This window comes from Aspergillus brunneoviolaceus, assembly GCF_003184695.1.
Source record: "Aspergillus brunneoviolaceus CBS 621.78 unplaced genomic scaffold BO95scaffold_31, whole genome shotgun sequence".
Taxonomy (NCBI): Eukaryota; Fungi; Ascomycota; class Eurotiomycetes; order Eurotiales; family Aspergillaceae; genus Aspergillus; species Aspergillus brunneoviolaceus.
This window is the reverse complement of record NW_020290761.1, coordinates 66,648-84,950: the sequence shown is the minus strand read 5'-3', so window position 1 is coordinate 84,950 and position 18,303 is coordinate 66,648. Positions and strand designations below refer to the sequence as shown.

At 52.8% G+C, this 18,303-nt stretch overlaps 9 protein-coding genes across 9 annotated transcripts; 5 read left to right on the top strand and 4 right to left on the bottom strand.

The window, feature by feature from the left end:
- Positions 1 to 720: 720 nt before the first annotated feature.
- On the top strand, positions 721 to 1,634 carry BO95DRAFT_452893 (putative thiol methyltransferase; the record flags this gene model as incomplete). The annotated part of the gene is made up of 2 exons (XM_025588181.1): positions 721 to 1,191; positions 1,278 to 1,634. The coding sequence occupies 2 exons, from the start codon at positions 721 to 723 to the stop codon at positions 1,632 to 1,634; spliced, it is 828 nt and encodes a 275-aa protein (XP_025442544.1).
- A 123-nt stretch (positions 1,635 to 1,757) lies between these two features.
- Positions 1,758 to 2,801, bottom strand: BO95DRAFT_431568 (deubiquitinase OTU2; the record flags this gene model as incomplete). The annotated part of the gene is made up of 1 exon (XM_025585017.1): positions 1,758 to 2,801. One exon carries the CDS (start codon positions 2,799 to 2,801, stop codon positions 1,758 to 1,760), a length of 1,044 nt encoding a protein of 347 aa, XP_025442543.1.
- A 545-nt stretch (positions 2,802 to 3,346) lies between these two features.
- BO95DRAFT_442392 (short chain dehydrogenase/reductase family) lies at positions 3,347 to 4,561 on the top strand. Its single transcript, XM_025586413.1, has 4 exons — positions 3,347 to 3,499; positions 3,583 to 3,817; positions 3,915 to 4,218; positions 4,287 to 4,561. The coding sequence occupies exons 1-4, from the start codon at positions 3,470 to 3,472 to the stop codon at positions 4,504 to 4,506; spliced, it is 789 nt and encodes a 262-aa protein (XP_025442542.1). The 5' UTR covers positions 3,347 to 3,469; the 3' UTR covers positions 4,507 to 4,561.
- Positions 4,562 to 6,498: 1,937 nt separating this feature from the next.
- Positions 6,499 to 9,536, top strand: BO95DRAFT_121325 (alpha,alpha-trehalase). The gene is made up of 6 exons (XM_025580452.1): positions 6,499 to 6,670; positions 6,740 to 7,077; positions 7,152 to 7,227; positions 7,296 to 7,417; positions 7,472 to 9,210; positions 9,285 to 9,536. Exons 2-6 carry the CDS (start codon positions 6,949 to 6,951, stop codon positions 9,415 to 9,417), a joined length of 2,199 nt encoding a protein of 732 aa, XP_025442541.1. The 5' UTR covers positions 6,499 to 6,670; positions 6,740 to 6,948; the 3' UTR covers positions 9,418 to 9,536.
- Positions 9,537 to 10,406: 870 nt separating this feature from the next.
- BO95DRAFT_121280 (hexadecenal dehydrogenase) lies at positions 10,407 to 12,640 on the top strand. Its single transcript, XM_025580451.1, has 4 exons — positions 10,407 to 10,827; positions 10,921 to 11,151; positions 11,253 to 12,052; positions 12,122 to 12,640. Exons 1-4 carry the CDS (start codon positions 10,682 to 10,684, stop codon positions 12,487 to 12,489), a joined length of 1,545 nt encoding a protein of 514 aa, XP_025442540.1. The 5' UTR covers positions 10,407 to 10,681; the 3' UTR covers positions 12,490 to 12,640.
- A 732-nt stretch (positions 12,641 to 13,372) lies between these two features.
- On the bottom strand, positions 13,373 to 16,004 carry BO95DRAFT_514129 (putative AP-3 adaptor complex subunit mu). Its single transcript, XM_025591656.1, has 3 exons — positions 15,907 to 16,004; positions 15,436 to 15,855; positions 13,373 to 15,341 (listed from the first exon to the last, which is right to left on the bottom strand). The coding sequence occupies exons 1-3, from the start codon at positions 15,948 to 15,950 to the stop codon at positions 13,820 to 13,822; spliced, it is 1,986 nt and encodes a 661-aa protein (XP_025442538.1). The 5' UTR covers positions 15,951 to 16,004; the 3' UTR covers positions 13,373 to 13,819.
- BO95DRAFT_121256 (uncharacterized protein) lies at positions 13,428 to 13,739 on the bottom strand. Its single transcript, XM_025580450.1, has one exon. It carries the CDS (start codon positions 13,657 to 13,659, stop codon positions 13,486 to 13,488), a length of 174 nt encoding a protein of 57 aa, XP_025442539.1. The 5' UTR covers positions 13,660 to 13,739; the 3' UTR covers positions 13,428 to 13,485.
- Positions 16,005 to 16,244: 240 nt separating the features above from the next.
- On the top strand, positions 16,245 to 16,608 carry BO95DRAFT_463366 (uncharacterized protein; the record flags this gene model as incomplete). Its single annotated transcript, XM_025588989.1, has 2 exons — positions 16,245 to 16,353; positions 16,427 to 16,608. The coding sequence occupies 2 exons, from the start codon at positions 16,245 to 16,247 to the stop codon at positions 16,606 to 16,608; spliced, it is 291 nt and encodes a 96-aa protein (XP_025442537.1).
- An 84-nt stretch (positions 16,609 to 16,692) lies between these two features.
- On the bottom strand, positions 16,693 to 18,250 carry BO95DRAFT_442388 (uncharacterized protein). Its single transcript, XM_025586412.1, has one exon. It carries the CDS (start codon positions 17,833 to 17,835, stop codon positions 17,047 to 17,049), a length of 789 nt encoding a protein of 262 aa, XP_025442536.1. The 5' UTR covers positions 17,836 to 18,250; the 3' UTR covers positions 16,693 to 17,046.
- Positions 18,251 to 18,303: the final 53 nt, after the last annotated feature.

Below are 18,303 nucleotides of genomic sequence, written 5' to 3'. Positions count from 1 at the left end.
CGGGCATTGCCGCCCTCCATCCAAACAAGAAACTTGCCGAGGTCAATGCTCACTTGACTTGGAGAGTGGGGAGCTGGTTTCTTATCCGGGTCTCTCGGTAGAACTGTGCAATACATACCTAACCAGTTGCCAGTCTCGTGAGTGGTCATCATTGCTGCTCCAGGTCATGGTCGCCGCGTCGCCAGAAGAGATTCATTCCTTCTCCTCATCATTGAGCATACGACGAACGCCATGAGACTCTCAACTGTACTCACTTGAATCTAGGTGCAGCTCACTATAGTAGAAATATCATAGGAGTTGCTTCTCCGATGACGAGAGCAAGCTCTCGAGCAATAACAGTGGTGCATTGGTCAGCCTCTGGAGTCTGAGCTTGACTCCACCACGCTTGCAAGACATTTAAGCTTAAAGTCATTGACAAAAACGTCTGGGGTGAGTATGCCGATTGTTCAGACTGCATTCAGCCGGGTTGACTCTTGTGGATACTGTGACTCGGGTCCGCCGGTCCAAGTTGCCCCACGCCCACCAGCAGTTCGAACCGATGCTTGATCGAACATCCTGCCTGCCTATGCTTTGGAGCACGCATACACGCAACGGGCTGATATCGTCATAAATCTCGAAGTGTGCCATTGAATCTACCACCTCCAATTCTTGAAACGCCCTTTTTGTCTTCGTACAGTCTGCGAAATCACAAGCAAGATGATGGATTCAGACAAGGCCACCATGCAACAGAAAGTCAGGGACACGTTAGCCAAGTATCAAGGGGATAACTATGTTGACGGCTGGGCTGAGCTCTGGGATAAGAACGAAAATTTGCCTTGGGACAAGGGTGTTCCTAATCCCGCATTGGAAGATACCCTCATTCAGCAGCGCGCGACCGTCGGAGGCCCAATTGCCACGGATGCACAGGGAGCAACCTACAGAAAGAAAGCATTGGTTCCCGGCTGTGGCAGAGGAGTGGATGTGCTTCTTCTTGCGAGCTTTGGCTACGATGCCTATGGACTGGAGTATAGCGATGCTGCAGTCAATATTTGTGAGAGCGAGGCGGCTCAGAATGGAGACAAGTACCCTGTCCGAGATGCTGGAATAGGTCGAGGAAAAATCGCTTTCGTGCAAGGCGACTTTTTCAAGAATGACTGGTTGGAGAGTCTACAACTACCGCTTAACTGCTTTGACTTGATATACGATTATACGGTAAGGCCACTCAGCTTGATCCCTGTTTTACGTTTCTCGTGTCTTCGCCCATGATAGCCAGAATCTGGGCTTACACGTATCTACAGTTCTTCTGCGCACTAAATCCAACGATGCGACCAAATTGGGCTTTGCGACACACCCAGCTTCTGGCGCCTTCGCCGCGCGGCAACCTAATCTGCTTAGAGTTTCCAAGGCACAAGGACCCGACGCAGCAGGGACCCCCTTGGGGAGTCTCATCGGAGGCCTACATGGAGCATTTGAGTCACCCGGGTGAACAGATCCCGTATGACGCTCAGGGTCGATGCAAGATGGATCCTCTTCGCGAGCCAAGCGAGCATGGTCTCGAGCGCGTGGCGTACTTTCAGCCAGCCCAGACACATGAGGGTGGCAAGGACAGCAACGGGGTGGTTCAAGATCGAGTCTCCATATGGCGCCATCGGTAGTGCGCTTGTGGCTGGAACTGGAGACGGATACACATAATCATGAATCAGTCAATCCCCTGATGGATCCACCGGTCTGATTCGCTCAAATTGACTCTCGCTTCTGCTGCTTTTCTCTCTCTCTCTCTAGGACTGCTTTGATAGTGCATTGTAGTGCTCCCCAAGCCCATATGTATGCCTGTAGTATGCCAGCCAGATGACCCGTTTACTTCTCGCTTCGTCATCAAGTCCGTCAACATCACGCGGCTCTATCTTCTCGATCCTCCCGTCGCCTTGTATAACATTGATCTCGACGCCGTATGCCCTCGCCAGCGCCTGCAGTTCGAGCTGTCCACCCCACTCGGCAGTCAGCTTGATCTTCCTGGTGTACTGATCCAGCGGCTCCTCCATGAACGCCTCGAAGTCATCCTTATGTTCCGCAATGAAGTCCGCGGCCACCGCCCGGATCGCCCGGTATCCATCGTGCTTCGGGAAAGTGACCGTTTCCACCCGCGACTGGGTGGGAGCCTGGAGAACCATCCTCTTGGGATCCGGTCTGAGCCCCAGACCCATCTCGTCCAATTGACTCGCAATCGCGGAGTACAGACAATGTCCGTCCGGGTTGATCTCGATCTCCTTCAGCTGCAAGCGCTTGAACACGGCATCCATCACCTCCTTCTCGTTGCCCCGGTGGTCGGTCTGGTTCGCAGCCTCCTCCGCTGCGATCGCCGACTGGGCCGCTTGCTCCGCGGCACGACGCGCGAGACGGGCCTTTTGACGGTTTGGTTTCTTGGGGCGCGGGCCGCCGGAGGGCTGCGGGGTGTCCGCCGTGGTGGTGGCGGTGGTGCTACTGCTGTTGCTGCTTGGGGGCGTCGACGTCGTCGTCGTTGTGGTTGTAGAGGCCGAGGGATCATCTGCAGAATTGTTGACGTCGTCTTTGCTCGTCACTTCGTCACCATGATCGTCGGACTTGCTGTCGTTGAGGCTGAGGTCCTCGAGACCACCGTCCACGGGCTCGCCGCTCAACTCCGCAATCTGTGCCTGTTGTCGCTCCGTGAGCTCCCGCTGCAGTCGATCGCATTCATCGTTGATCCCTTTGCGCGTTTTCTTGGTGGCGGACTTTTTCTTCTGGGTGATTTTCGCTTGCAGGTCTTTCTGTTCCTTGCGGTGTCGGGCTTGCAGCTCCTCCATGGCTGCAGGGTTGGCTGTATTGGTTGCTGTGGTATACAAGGAGATATAAGGATGAAAAAAAAACCCCAATTAGATACGTATTGGTTCAGATACTCCAAGGAAAATATGCAAGAAGAACGTGGATAAATGGAGGGTATAGGTCCCAAAGGTGGGCTGCTGGACTTTTGCTGGATAACAAACACGCAGGGTGGAATTGCCCCGCCACTGCAGTGCTCACTTTTTGCGGTCCTCCGTCCTTCCGGTCTAGAGATCGACGCCTCAGGCATGTATATCTCTAGACCGGAACTTACAACCTCAGGTACCAGGCATCACTGTAGGTACAAAGACTACCACGGATTCTTAAAATGATCCTTTGAGAAGTCGGTATACTTCCTCGAGATATTAGGATGTAACCAGAAACCAAAGAAACAGTGCTTCACCCTTCCAACTGTGCCCTTGTTCTTTCTTAGTTCGGATTGCCTCGGCATCTTGTGCCAAGCCGCTCAGTAATCGCTCGGCCGTCGGTTAGTTTACCCCGACATCTTCTCTCCGCATTGTATAAGGAGCTTCATCTGGCACCGCTCGCGAGTTTGACGCTTTAACGTGAACCATTTCTTCAGCAGGTACACTACATCTATAGCTCTATCATCTATAAATAGAGACCCTGAAGACTCGGAAGTGAGCCCATCATGGACGTCCAGAAACTCTTCGATGTGAAGGTTAGTCGCATTGTTGCGCAAAATCTAGCGGCACACACCCCCTTTTTCCGGTTGAGTATCATGAACGCTAAGCAAGCTATCAGGGCAAAGTAGTGCTGGTCACTGGCGGAGCCAAAGGCATTGGCCGCATGATCTCCGAGGGATATGTAGCGAACGGTGCCACCGTCTATATCTCCTCGCGCGATGCGAAGGCCTGCGAGAAGGCCGCCAGCGAGCTCAATGCGCTCGGCAAGGGCAAGGCCTATGCTATTCCCGCCAATTTTTACCAAGAGGAAGATCTCAAGAAATTGGCAGAAGAGCTGACCAAGCGCGAGAGTAGTGAGTGCTGCGTCTTTTCATTCGGTCCCCCTCACGAGAGGGCTGGCAGTTGAAGTGGGTGGCAAGAGTCATGAAGCGCTTACCTGATTGTTACCAGAGCTTCACATTCTCGTCAACAACTCGGGATCGAACTGGGGTGCCCCATATGATGAATACCCATCTTCCGCCTGGACACGGGTCCTCACTCTCAATCTCCACAGGGTGTTCGACCTCACCAAGCTTCTCACGCCCTTGCTCGAGAAGGCTGCTGCGCCGGGCGACCCGGCTCGGGTCATCAACATTGGCAGTATCGACGGGTTGAGGGTCCCGACGCTGGAGACCTTTGCTTACAGCGCTAGTAAAGCTGGTTTGCATCATCTGAGCCGAGTCTTGGCTAATCATCTTGGAAGGAGGAATATCACGTATGTTGTGACCCTCGCTGTCTGGTTGTCGATGAGAGTTGAGCTAATATGGCCGTCTTTTCTGGCAGGTCGAATACCCTGGCTTGTGGTCCTTTCCAGAGTAAAATGATGGCCGCCACCTTGGAGGCGCATCGTGAGACCATCGAGGGAAATATCCCATTGGGTCGTATCGGAAGTCCGGAAGATGTGGCAGGGGCTTGTCTGTTCCTGGGGAGCCGGGCTGGTGCATACGTGAACGGAGCGACTATCACTGTTGACGGTGGTAGCTCTGTTGCTGCTAGGCTATAATCAGAGCTGTCAGCGATTCGAAGCATTCGAGACATTAGCCTATGGTCATTTCAGAGATAATTTAACATGAAGGTTAATCAAGGCTCCGACTTACCGGTGGGACTCACTCTGAGTTCGTAGATTGCGAGCCTGTACCACCTGATGAACTAACATGACCCATACCAGTACGGGGAGATGTGTCATTTTTGAGCATTGTAGGCAATAGTGTGTGTGTTGAGGCGCCACATTGTTGAGGCTAATAACACACTCAACATCAGCTGACCAAAGTTACTGATATGTCACTGCAGAACTTGGAGCCATACGTATCACATTGATTATCTTGATCTTCTGTATGCATGTAATCTACCGGTACTTGGTCGTAAGGCAAAGCATGTTACTCATCGGCAACATATCATATTGCCTGTCATCGGTCGGAATGTTTACAGTCAGATGTACTCCGTACATGCGCACAATGTTTCGAGAATGATTCTAGGGGTTTATCGCGACTTACGGCCGGAAGGGACGATCTCACTCCGCTCAGCTCTGGCTTCATCCTTCCATAAACAGCAATGAGCGAATGTCTCCACGATGACATTGAGTTGTCTGATCCCTGAGAACAGAACCTCACGGATTACAGAATCCTGACAAAGGATAACGTCTTCGTCCAACCTTCACCCAGCTTGAAAAAGTCCTGGGTAAGAGGCAGGTCGGTCCGTGGCCAGTACATAAAGTCATCGACAGCTGATAGTAAGCGCGCCGAGCACGATAGTCTAGACACTAACGACCCGAGACTCTGCAACAGAGTTACTACCATGAATATTGGGTTGGAAACCCGGGCCAGAACAGCTCAACTTCGGCAAGTGATACAATAATTTGTGTCCTTGGCAGATTGTGACTCTGCACGCCGGCATTGCGAATACTTTTGGGCGTTGCCGAGACCGCGCAGTCTTTCTCAACCTTATGCCGGGACCGAAGCCCTGCCATGGCATCCAATGATCCTTAACAATTGTCACTGCATCGTGCATGGCTTTCGGAATTGCGTTAGGTATTCATCAAGGGTTGCCAGCCACTTGCTTAACAACAATGTTTGAGCTACCCAACGACGCTCCCCCCGCAGTTCGAGGACAGCAGGACTCAACCTCCGTGTGTAACAAAACGGAGTGATGATGATTCGACCGTGCTACCAAACCATGGATTGTCTTAGCATCTCGATCATGTCGATCTTACTTCCCCCGTGATCAATTCGATTGAGAAACGCTAAATCCAATGCTAAGTCGGATCTGGTACGACCGCAGCAATGTGCATGGACCAAATCGATAAAACCAATACAGTACATGATGCAGGAGGGGGGAAAAGACAAGATAACAAGCAAGCATCGTACCCAAACGGTAGAATTGGTCTTCAAGCTTGATTCAATTACTTCTTTTGGGCTTCCTTGCTTCTCTGTGGCTCTGTCATGTGCTCTTTTATGGCTCTCTTTTTGTGTACAGGTGGTGGGTGAAACGCGTCCACCTCACCTTACTGTACTGTGCCTCGATTATCAGAGACACATTTGTGGTTCCCCGCCGCCCATTGCTCTCTTATCGCACCGCTATCCAACGCCACGTCAAGGACGCAGAGAGAAAGCATGAGCAGGCACAGCGTCCAGATAGTAACTGAACCATTTCAATCTCGAGGCTTCGGGAGATTTCGCACCGGTCGGTACAGAGCTGGCTTATCATCATTGGAACCGAAGTCAGCGGGCGAAATACCAACAAGAAATGGCTATTGAGTGGAGCAGGCGACATCATCGGTTCGTGGCGTCATAGTCTCCAAGGGAACCTCATTCTCGCCTTTTCACACATCGCCCGTCACACTTCTTTCTTGGGACATCTCATTGAACCCTGTTGTTTAAAAAAGAAGATACGAATTCAAATCAGCCCGAGAAAGTCTTTTGTACCCCTCCCCCTTTTTTCTACTTTTATTTTTCACAACAACATTCTGTTTGAGCTTTGTTGTTCGAGTGCACACCGCTCCTTTTTTCCCCCACGCGATAACCCTCAATTACTCTGAAAGAACCCACCCCCGAGTGTGACGTACCCCGAGATTCCGCGGACGCCAAAACTTCGACTCGTGGCCAAAAATATTATTCCTCTTCTCCCGGGGACATCCTCTTTGTTTAGCTGCACTTCAGCAGACCCTGGAAGTACATCTACCTTTGGCCCTGCTTCTACTTTCCACTTATAGGAATCATTCCTTCTGATCGTGATCCCAGCTGGTATCTTTCAATACGAACCAGCTGTCGTTTGCAACGCCACGAACGAGCCTAGCGTTCTCAATTATTGGCATCCTTGTGCTACCCCCTTTAGCCGGCAAACCAACAACAACCCCTGCTCCGATCCTCTTTTGCCCTAGTATTTTCTTTCGCCTCACCTGTCACTGAGCAACTTTTTCTCCCCTCCATCTTACATCCCCCCCCCTTCGATGATGAGCTCTTCAAGCGCCCAACACCGCCGGAACCAGTCGCTTGACCCTTTTTCAGATCCCGACGTCTACTACGGAGGCGACGATGGCAAAGCGCGCATCAGGGATCGCAAACGAGCATTCTCATCGGTATGTACAACGGACTGAGTCAGATAATCCCACAACAAGCGTGGCTGACCATTTCTCGATTTTTTCAATCACAGACTTTGAAGTCCTTCAACCGGGAAGACATTCAAGAGTTCCTGGGAGGCGGTTTTCCAGCGAGGAGAGCCAGTCACGGTACGTTCGAGAAAGAAGCATTTCTTGGCTGCACCAAGGTACTTTTGACTGACGCATCCTTGCCACAGATGAGACCCCGTCAAACGACCGCAAATTCCTTATCGATGTCGACAAAACACTGCACGATCTCCTGAAACGGGAAGACACGGATCAGAACATGCAGATCACCATCGAAGACGTCGGCCCAAAGGTAGGAGCGGATTCGTTGTGGGCTACGTTCGAACGAAAGCTGACATGGACGAAGGTCTTCTCCGTAGGAACAGCTGCATCATCGGGATACAACAGATTCGACTTGCGAGGCACCTACATGCTATCCAATCTTCTCCAGGAACTCACAATCGCCAAGGACTACGGTCGGAAGACTATTGTTCTGGACGAGGCTCGTCTGAGCGAGAACCCGGTCTCCCGCCTTTCCCGCCTTATCAAGAACTCATTCTGGACCGCCTTGACTCGGCGAATTGACGGCTCGAACATCGCCGAAGCGGGTAAGGACCCCAAGGATTGGACCGATGACCCTAGGCCTCGGATCTACGTTCCTGTGGGGGCTCCTGAGCAGTATGAGTACTACAAGAAGATCGCAGAAGATTACCCCGAGCTTCGCCTGGATGTCCAGATGTTGGACGCCAACATCACACCCGATTACGTGAAGGACCTCAACAGCAAACCTGGAATGCTGGCCTTGGCGATGGACAAGACGGTTGACGAGGCTACCCAGAAGACCGAATACACCGGAGTTCCGTTCGTAGTGCCGGGAGGAAGATTCAACGAACTGTACGGCTGGGATAGTTACATGATCTCGCTCGGTTTACTGGTCAGCGACAGAGTTGACTTGGCCAAGGCCATGGTGATCAACTTCTGTTTCTGCATCAAGCACTACGCCAAGATTCTGAATGCTAACCGCTCCTACTACTTGATGCGCTCTCAGCCGCCATTCTTGACTGATATGGCACTGCGTGTGTACGAGCGGATCAAGTTGGAGCCCGACGCTATGGACTTCCTTCGAAATGCGACACTTGCTGCCATCAAGGAGTATTACAGCGTCTGGACTGCGGAGCCGCGGTTTGACCCGGTGTCGGGTCTTTCGAGGTATCGTCCTCAAGGCAGTGGTGTCCCTCCGGAGACGGAGCCGACTCACTTCTATCATATCCTTACTCCGTATGCTGAAAAGCACGGGATGTCTTTCGACGAGTTTGTCCAGGCCTACAACGAGCGCAAAGTCCTGGAGCCCGAGCTTGACGAGTATTTCTTGCATGATCGAGCCGTGCGGGAGTCTGGACATGATACCAGCTACCGTTTGGAGAAGGTCTGCGCTAACCTAGCCACGGTTGATCTTAACTCGCTCTTGTACAAATATGAAGTGGATATTGCGCGGGTAATTCGCACCTACTTCAAAGATAAGCTGGAGATCCCTCCTGAGTTCCGGACGGAGGCCACCAAGGACATCGCCTTTGAATCCTCGTCTGTGTGGGACCGTCGCGCCCGACGCAGAAAGATGCGCATGGACACCTATCTTTGGGACGAGGAGAAAGGCATGTACTTCGATTATGACACTGCCAAGCAAGAACGAACGAACTACGAGAGTGCCACCACCTACTGGGCGATGTGGGCCGGTCTCGCGACGCCGCAGCAAGCGTCTCAAATGGTCAAGGCTCTCCACCGATTCGAAGCGTATGGTGGCCTGGTGTCAGGAACCGAGGAGTCGCGGGGCGTCGTCGGTTTGGATCGTCCCAACCGGCAGTGGGACTACCCCTATGGCTGGGCGCCTCAGCAGATGCTTGCTTGGACCGGACTGATCCGGTACGGTTACCAAGATGAAGCCGAACGGCTGACCTACAAGTGGCTGTATATGATCACCAAGGCCTTTGTGGATTTCAACGGGGTGGTGGTCGAGAAATACGATGTCACTCGACCCATTGACCCACATCGGGTGGATGCCGAGTACGGCAACCAAGGCGTGGATTTCAAGGGGGCTCCCCGTGAAGGGTAAGAATTCCCGAGTTGCATGGCACGAAGCTATTTTTCCCCTTGCGCGCCGGTCACTAACTTATTTGCATTAGATTTGGTTGGGTGAACGCCAGCTACGTTTACGGATTGGAGATCCTCAACGCCCATCAACGACGTGCTCTTGGAGCCATCACCCCTTACGAGACGTACAACAAGGCTGTCAGCGTGCAGGATGAAATCCTGTAAGCGCATTCACTTGACATGTCTTGGGTGATTTGTCACTGCCTCGTTACGAGATTTTGAAATTCTTTTATATTTCCCGACGATTTTGGGGTCGAACTTTGGAAACGTCCTTTCGTTCTGCGGTCTCGGCTTTTTGGACCTTGAAGACTTTTTAGATGGACTTGAAAAGCGGTGGGGATAGAGTACAATTGGTCTGCTATAGTTCTTTAAATAGTCGTTGTTTCTTGGGTAGTTGTGCGGTCATAGGACGCAGCAGAAGGGAGCTTGTTCAGATTTGGTGGAGGACCTTGAGGGTTTGCTTGGTGCTCTTTTCTTGGTTGTTTGAATGTCGGAGTTGATAGCCAGTCGTACTGAGTACGATGATGAGGGATGAGTTGAATTCAAGCCAGCGTTTTTCTGTTTAATGTCTGCGAGCGATGAAAGGGGGGGGGAGGGAGTAACAAGTGGGCCATGGCTGTGGTTGTCAGGTCCGTGCAACAGAGAGTAGGGCTCCTCTTTTTCCCTTTAAAGTTCTGACTTTCGTATCAGTGTATCTCTTCATTTCCGGACGTGTCTTTTTATAACTTCTCTAATAGTCCATGCAGGAACCAGGCCGATGCAACCCGCCAATGGCCATTGCTGAAGCTGTGCAGGAAAAAAATCAGGAGGGGATGAAGCGTGGTCTCAATCAGTGCACTGTGAACACTGAAAAGTAGGCTAAACATTAGCCTAAACATTAGTGTAGTTAGACTGTGGTAGACTGTTACTTTGTTCGACTTTTGGCCGAAGCTAAGCAGTTGACAGAATCCACCGAGGTGTTCATTTCACAAGGGAACATGATTAGAGACGGGCTGCCGACCAGCCGCGGTCTGTTCAGAAGCGGGGGAGTGGATGGAGTGGAAGGAAAGAGAGGGAGAGGAGGAGCTGGAGGGAAAATGCCCCGAACCCGGCTTGGTTTTGGACCCGCATGTGCTTTCATCAACACTCCATCCATCCTTTCCTGTTCTATGGATCTGGTGAGTCCCGGGCTCTCTAGTCGGCGCAATTCCTCCATCCGGTCTCTTCCATGGTCTGCCACACCATGACGATCATTTTCACTCCTCCTACTCGTAATTTAAGCCCGGGATGATTGCCTGGCTTTGTCGCTCATCTTACCCCCCCTACTTCTACTTCTACTTGGTTCACCTCCGCCGGCCTTTTCTACCCCTCCGTCCCCTCCATCCCTCTCCCCGTCCCTCCTCTCCTCCTCCCAAGCTTTCCTTGGTTTAACCATTCAACAATCGCAACAATGGGCGCAATAGAGATCCCTCCTTTCGAGAATACTCCGATCGAGGAGATTCAGTCCCGTGTCTCGACGGTGCGCCAGACTTTCAATGCACACAAGACCCGCGATGTGGAGTACCGGCTGGTCCAACTCCGCAAGCTATACTGGGCGTGAGTTTTATTCCCTTCATTTTCCCCGGAGCAGAAGCAAAAGAGGTATGGACTATGGAAGCCATAATGCTAATCCTTGCCCGTTGGCAATAGTGTGAAAGATCATCTCGAGGAAATGCGCGAGGCGCTCCGACGGGACCTCAACCGACCGGATTTCGAGACCGAGCTCGGCGACACTAACTGGGTCCTGAACGACATCGTTTTCGTGTGTCGCAATCTGCAGAAATGGGTCAAGGATGAGAAGGCGGAGAATATCGATATCACGTTCAAGTTCGTGAGCCCGAAGATTCGGAAGGATCCTCTGGGCTGTGTTTTGGTTATTGGGTATGTGGGCCTGCTTTGCCTAGCCTTGCCTGCTGCCGCTCACTATCTTGGTTTGCTGGGGGAGAGGAAGTTCGGAATAAGCTAATTGTGGAGGATTATAGTCCGTTCAACTACCCGTTCCAGTTGACTCTGGGTCCGGTGATTGGTGCTATCGCCGCCGGTTGCACAGTGGTGGTCAAGCCTAGTGAAAAGTCCTCCCACAGCGCATCGGTGATCCAGCGGATCATCGAGGCGGCGCTCGATCCGGAGGCTTACACCGTGGTGCAGGGAGGAGTCCCGGAGACTCAGGCGCTCCTTGCGGAGCGGTGGGATAAGATCTTCTTCACCGGGAGTGCGAATGTCGGCCGAATCATCTGCAAGGCAGCTGCGCCCCATATGACCCCCGTCGTGCTGGAGCTGGGCGGTCGCAACCCCGCGATCATTTCTAAGAATGCTGATCCCAAGCTGGTGGCGCGTCGCATGCTGTGGGGGAAGGTCACAAATGCCGGACAGATCTGTACGTCGCAGAATTATATGCTCGTGGAGAAACCCATCCTGCCCGCGGTGGTGGATGAGTTTAAGAAGGCGTACAGCGAGTTCTTCCCGCATGGAGCCAAGACCTCCCCCGACCTCAGTCGCATCATCGATGATGCTTCGTTCCAGCGAATCAAGAGGATGATCGATAACACCAAGGGCAAGATCCTTCTTGGAGGAACGATGGATGAGAAAGAGCGCTTCATCGAGCCCACGCTCATTCAGATCGACTCGGTCGATGACTCCCTGGTCGCCGAGGAGAGCTTCGGTCCCCTGTTGACCATTCTCCCCGTCGATAGCATCGACGAGGCGATCGAGATCGCCAACGGCGTGCAGTCTACGCCTTTGGCTCTCTACCCATTCGGCACCAAGGCCGAAGCCGAGAAGAGTATGTGATCTTCTTCCTTTCTTTCCCGGTGATTACCCAGTCACACAAGTTAACCTCTCTTTCGAATAGTTCTCTCCCAGACCCGCTCCGGAGGTGTCTCCATCAACGACGCCGCGCTGCACATCCCCACTCTCGAATTCGGCGGTGTGGGCGAGAGTGGCAGCGGCTCCTACCGTGGCAAGGCCAGCTTCGACGTCTTCGTACACCGCCGCACCATCACCACCAGCCCGGGCTGGATCGAATCCGCGCTGGCCGTCCGCTACCCACCCTTCGGCAAGAAGCAGGAATTCTTCATAAAGGCTGGTAGCCTGACGCCGGATTTTGATCGCAACGGACAGAAGCTCCGACTCGGCTGGCTCCGCTATCTCTTCACTCTCGGCGGTGGATCTGTCAAGTCCGGCGTTACTCGTGCCACCATTGTCGCTGCGGGTGAGTGATATTCTCCTTACTTTTCTTCCCCACTTGTCAGTGTTGTCATTTTGGATTTGTTGCCCCATGCACCATCCCGGTTCGCACGCAGGCTTCTTACTGTCCGCATCTCCATCGGCAGAATAAGGGTCGACTCGTAAACTCCCGAGTTTGCATCGGAACCGAACCGCTACTATCGGCCTGCGTACATTGACCTGGCATGTTCGATCCTAACCCTCTCGCCCTGGTGGTTTTCCGCATGCCCTTCTTAACCGGTGTCACATGATCTGATGCCTGCCTTAACCCCCTCGTGACATCTATTGTTTAATTTTTAATCCTTTATCCACAACTCTGGACACTCTTGAACCACAAAAGAAAACACAGAAAATCCACCAAGCCATACATACTTACCATATACTATCTCCAGTGGCATACCTCGCACTCCAGCTCCTCGACCGCCGAGGTTCCAAGCTATGAATAAATCCCTCCGATGATTGGCAAAGTAACAATTAGATGTTTGATTTACTGAATAAGTCTTGGTTCGGTGCATTGATTTCTCGGATGACTCTTTTCTGATATTCGAATTTCTCTGGATTTTCCATCTGGCGCGTCTGTGCTTTGGTTTGTGCTTTTAAAGGGTGGGGGGTCCTATGTTTATGATTATGTATATTATAATTTGTACCCGACGGCATTTTGGGGGGCTGGGGGCTGTGTTACTTGCTGAAGGGAGAAGGGGATATATACCATTTAAGTCGGTGGTGGGGGTTACCTACCTATGTAGCTAGCAGGCTAGCTAGCCGGTGAGACAAATTGGAAGTATGATCATGATTATTCCCGGCGTCTTGTTCAGAATGTAGGCGTCTACTCTATGAATCATTTTCTTATGAGTCACGCATCTACTGAAGAATAAGGGCCAAATTCCGGCGTGTTTGGTTTCAGTGGACTTGAATGTCTATTTATCATCATTGCATGCATGTCACGTCACATCTCCCTTCTCGTGTCAAGATAGTCAGTAGTGGTGGTCGTCAAGAGAAGCAAAAACCCGTAGAGTTGCACAAATAAAACCTAGGTATTGAGGCAGATGGTCTATGAGCCAGAAATTGGAAAGAGATGTCGGAAAAGACTTGAGATGTGACAGGGTTAAGCAAAAAGAAGATTGTGAGGGGATAGATGAGCAACCCGACCATATACAGTAACATGGTTGTCACAGGCTAGATATGTTTTGAGATATAGAGAAGGTTATGTTGGGAGATGCCTTGAAGGTGCGTGATGTGTAATGTGCATCCAGGGGGAGACGAGGGAGGAAGGGGGATGATGTCTGGCTCCGGGTCTTCACTAAACCCCGAAGCCTGAGACCCGCTAACACCTCCTCTCCACGCCCTTTTGGCTCACGCAGAGGTACTTCACCCCCTTGTATGGTTTGACGCCTTCGCCGAGCCCGCGGCTTTTCCGCGGGTCGATGTTGAGACTGTCGACTTTGAGACCGGAGGGGAGCCAGCCGCGCACGGAGAAGGAGACCGAGGCGGAGGTGGGCATGAGGATGGTATTGAGTTGGGTTTTGGTCTTGCGGGGGGCGGTGTGGAATATGTTGGCTGGCTGGCGGTCTTTGGAGGGTTTGGGGGAGGAGTTGTGGCGGGGCTTTTCTGGACGGACGTTGTGGGGTTCGGGTTCGGGTTCGGCGCCCGTTTCTGGGGTTGTATGTTGTGTTTCGCCTTCGGCTTCGGGGAGGAGTGTTGATGGTAGTGAGGGAGCTGGAGGGGCTGGAGTTGACGGCTGGGAGGGGTCGGAGGGGGGGTAGGGTTGGGGTTGTTCGGCATCCAGGAGGTTGTTGGGGTCGGCGGCAGGAGAAGCCGATGCTTCGGCGTCTGCTGCAGCCGCCGCGGCTGCGCGAGAGGATTTCTTGACGACCTTCTTCTTCTTCTTTTTCTTGGTCTTCCGTTTTGTGGTGCCCGTTTGCGGGTCCTGGTATGCCGTGGTTGGGTCATAGTAGCCTTGGAGAAGGTTGGCGTCCGCATCTTCCAGCTCGTCTTCGGCATCGTCCTCATCGTAATGACCAACCACGCTACACCGCAGGGTTGCGGTGCCGGAAACCGTACCGGCGTCTTTGGTCGGGACTCGCCATTCGAGCACCTCGCTCCCCGGAGAGTACAAGGCCTCTCCGCGGCTGGCTTGCATCTCTGTGATATTCCGGACTGACTTGGGAATGGGGACTGTAACGACGACCTCTTCCAAGGCAGGCGCCGTGGAGTTCCCGCCACCTCCCAGGAACGAAGGGGTCGATGACCCCGACCCACTGCGCCCAACTCCGGGCCGGTTGGCGGATGTGTAGCCCGGAAAGTTGGTGTTCAGGATCAGGCGCACTTCGAACTCGGCGCCTGTTGGACCGAGAGACTTGCAAACATCCACGATAGCCGGCAGGAAAAGCTTCTCCATGTGGGTGGGAGGTTGGTCGAGGTTGGGGTCAAGCGGTAGGAGATCTACCTCATACCCGGCGAGAATGAAACGTCCGTCCGGTGGAACAAAACTGAGCTCCCCCGGCCGTTCCCGCCATCGCGCTAATCGCACACAGGGGTGGAAAACAGGAAGCTCCAGCTTCTGCCCCAAGGCTTTCTGGCCGCCGGGCGCCGTTAGGGAGAGAAGGAGATCTGGGACACCGGAGACCTTCGCAGTAAAGGCGATGGTGCCGGAGGCCAAAGCTGATAGCAAACGACCGGACGGGGCGATAGTGACCGACAAGGATTCGATTATGTCAACATATATCTCGTTCGAGGTATGACGAACACCGGATTTCCGCCAAGGTATCGCGGGACCTTGTGCTGCGGCGGCGGACGACAAAGATTGCTTCAATGCGTTGGGCTGGCCGAGGATTGGCGTGGATGAACTGTTTTGACAGGACCACAGAAGTTAGTATAATTGACTCAGAGCTGCCCCGTATGCGTAAGTGGCGGGGTCATCGACAAGGTATAGTTACTCACCCAGCCAACCCAACCCCGCCCAAGAGTTTCCCCATCCATCCTGGCATTTCCACCACCTCCTGCAACATATTGGGCTCGGTGTTGCACACGATGCCGCCATCGCACATCTCGTAAAGTAGCTGTGCGACCACATCGTAGTTGGCCTGTAGCTTGGTTGAGAGCAATGGCGCCCCAACAAACTCCTCGAGGACATCGACGACTCGATGTAGAAACTCTAGCACCAGCAGCGCTTCCGAGTCAACCTCGGAGACTGCGAGGAAGGTGAGATTCGACTGGACGATGGAGAAGACGGTCACCGGTGGAACCGCACCGGGCAAGTACAGCACTGAGGGGCGAGGGGCCGCATGGGCGAGAAAGAGAGAGCGAATTACTGGTGCGGAGGGCGGACGGGAGCGGTAGACCTGTTCGACGATCGGATTGCTGGAGGACAGACGTCAGTAGATGGGGGAGAAGAAGTGGAGAGAAACAGACGTGTGCTCATCGTAAATATAAAGCGCATCGACTTGGCCGCTCATGATGGCGACCTAACTCGACGGGGCTGAGGAATGGGAGTGTGCGGTCATGGTCCGTCCGGGCGTGAAGGTCGGGGAAGGGAAATGAGGCCATCCGCCTCCAAATCGCCCGCGTTCTGCCGTCTACCTCCGCCTTATCGATCGGATGAATCCGATTGATAAGTTACCCGTCTCGGTCTCGGGGATTTCCATGCTCGATGGATTGAGCTTGTATACAGCAGTTCAAGTTATCTATTTTCCTCTATTTATTCCCAATTTCTTCCGGACTTCATACTTCCCTCCCCGCCCTCGCTCAACATGCCTTCCTCCTCGAATGAGACTGAGCGCTGGGATGTTCAGCCCAAGGATGCAAAGCGCATGCTCGCCGAAGAATCCTACGATGACTGTCTATCCTGCCGCATTACAGGTTGGTTTTAGTTTTCTCTCCGTCTGCCCCAACTCGCTTGAAAGCCCCGGTGGTTAAGCCTCAAGGAACACAGGATCTGCCGCATTTATCGGCCTCGGTGTCTACAGCTACTGGACGGGCATGAGCAACCTGAGGAAGCAAGAGAAGACAATTATGCAAAGCGCCACCAAGTACAAGATGGGATCTCGACGTCTCGGCATTGCGACTATTTCCGCAACCCTGGTCGGCATGGGCATCTGGAGGGCCTTCAACTAATACTCAAATTTGAAGTTTGTTTGTGATTTGTATTCTACTCAGGGCGTTGTGTATATTAGCTCGAATGATCGAAACTACTCCATGATTGAGAAGGGTCACTTGGGAATGAGTGCATGAAATGTTTATACGATTAGCATTGACACGAGCTGCCTCGCCGGGTATCGCCAAAGCCTGTTAACCTCTATAGATTGGATGATTATGAATCAAAAAGGAAGAGAAATGAGAGGTGGATAAAAGTGGATGTGAAGAAAGGAAACACAGTGAGGATAGGATGAGCGTGAAAACGGAAAGAAAGATAAATGACCGTGGCCTGAAGACCGCATGCAATACTCCCACAAATGCACCAGGATAAACAAAAAAAAAATGGATCAATGTACTAATAACCGCTGCGTAACCATAGGAATATGAACTTCGTCTAATCGTCGATACAATATTCTTTCAGGTGAAGCGGCCTCGCTTGCCGCCGCCAAACAGGTCTCGATTCCCAAGGCCGGACAAGTCGAAGAAATCCGGTACTGCGAGCTTGCGTTTCGAGCCAAGTCCGACGGAGGACTCGCGAGTGGATGATCGAGGGTTAGGTCGTGAGAAGTTGTTATGACGGGTTTGCTGCCGGGCATTTCGAGGCAGTACTGAGACGCTGACGGGCGCGCCGTCTTGAGACAAGGGTGTTGAACTATCCGAGGCTTGCATGTCCATATCTTGCTCTGGTGGGAAGGCTGGTCCGGCAGTGAAAGTAAAGATTGTAGGTCTGTCGAAGGTGCTAGGTTCGGACGACGGTGGGGAGGACGGGGGTGATGAAGCCTGGGGTGGCGGGGCGCTCGGCTCGTCGACCGCTGGAGATGCTGACTTGGATGCTTGTCGTGTCGATTCGGATTCGGGCTGTGCCTTGCGAGTTGCAGCAGAAGTTGTGCCTCTGGTTTGTTTCTCAACCTCGTCGTCGTCGCTATGGGCACCGATGCCGTCGCTCCGTTCCGTGGCCCACTGTCGAACCTTCCAGCCCTCTCCATCACCCAACCCGAGGTTTTCCCGATCTAGAAAGTGCAATAGGTCCTCAATTGCTTCTTGATAGCCTGCTTGCTTGGCCTGGGCTTGTTCGTAAACGGCATTCTTGTAGAGGTTGGTGACTGAGAGGGCAGCCGCCTTGAACGATTGAAGAAGCTGCTCAGGGGGCTGCGGGCGGGGTGTCGATTTCGGCAACGAAGTGTTCAAAGATCTCATCGAGTCCATAATGAAGTGGACTGCAGCAGAAGAAGTAGCGTTGCAGGAAACTTGAGACAAAGTCTTAGAGACGGCGACGTCGTCACAACCGCCACTAGGAGGGGTGACTTGGAACCGTGCGTTGGCTGCCAACAGGGGAGCGGACAATTACTCGAAAGGGTCAGGAGGCGCGGGCAATATCAAGATATTCCAGAGATATGGTTCACAAAGGGTGACAGTACAAGTGAGGACGATGTAGATAAGGGGGAAAGAAAGGGAGTGGGAGAGTGAAGTAGACACACGATGTTGACTCAAGGATGATTCGATCGGGAGAATGTTGGCGCAGCTGATCCTTCTTTGCTTCTGACCGGGTAACGTGACCCACAGCGGGGAAACTTGTTTTCCGCTCTGCTCTTCTGGGCAAGCGCCTTATCCTGAGTGTACAGTAAGTTACTGCCAGCGTGCCCTGCAGTACGGGCTACGGAGGGACCTCCTCCT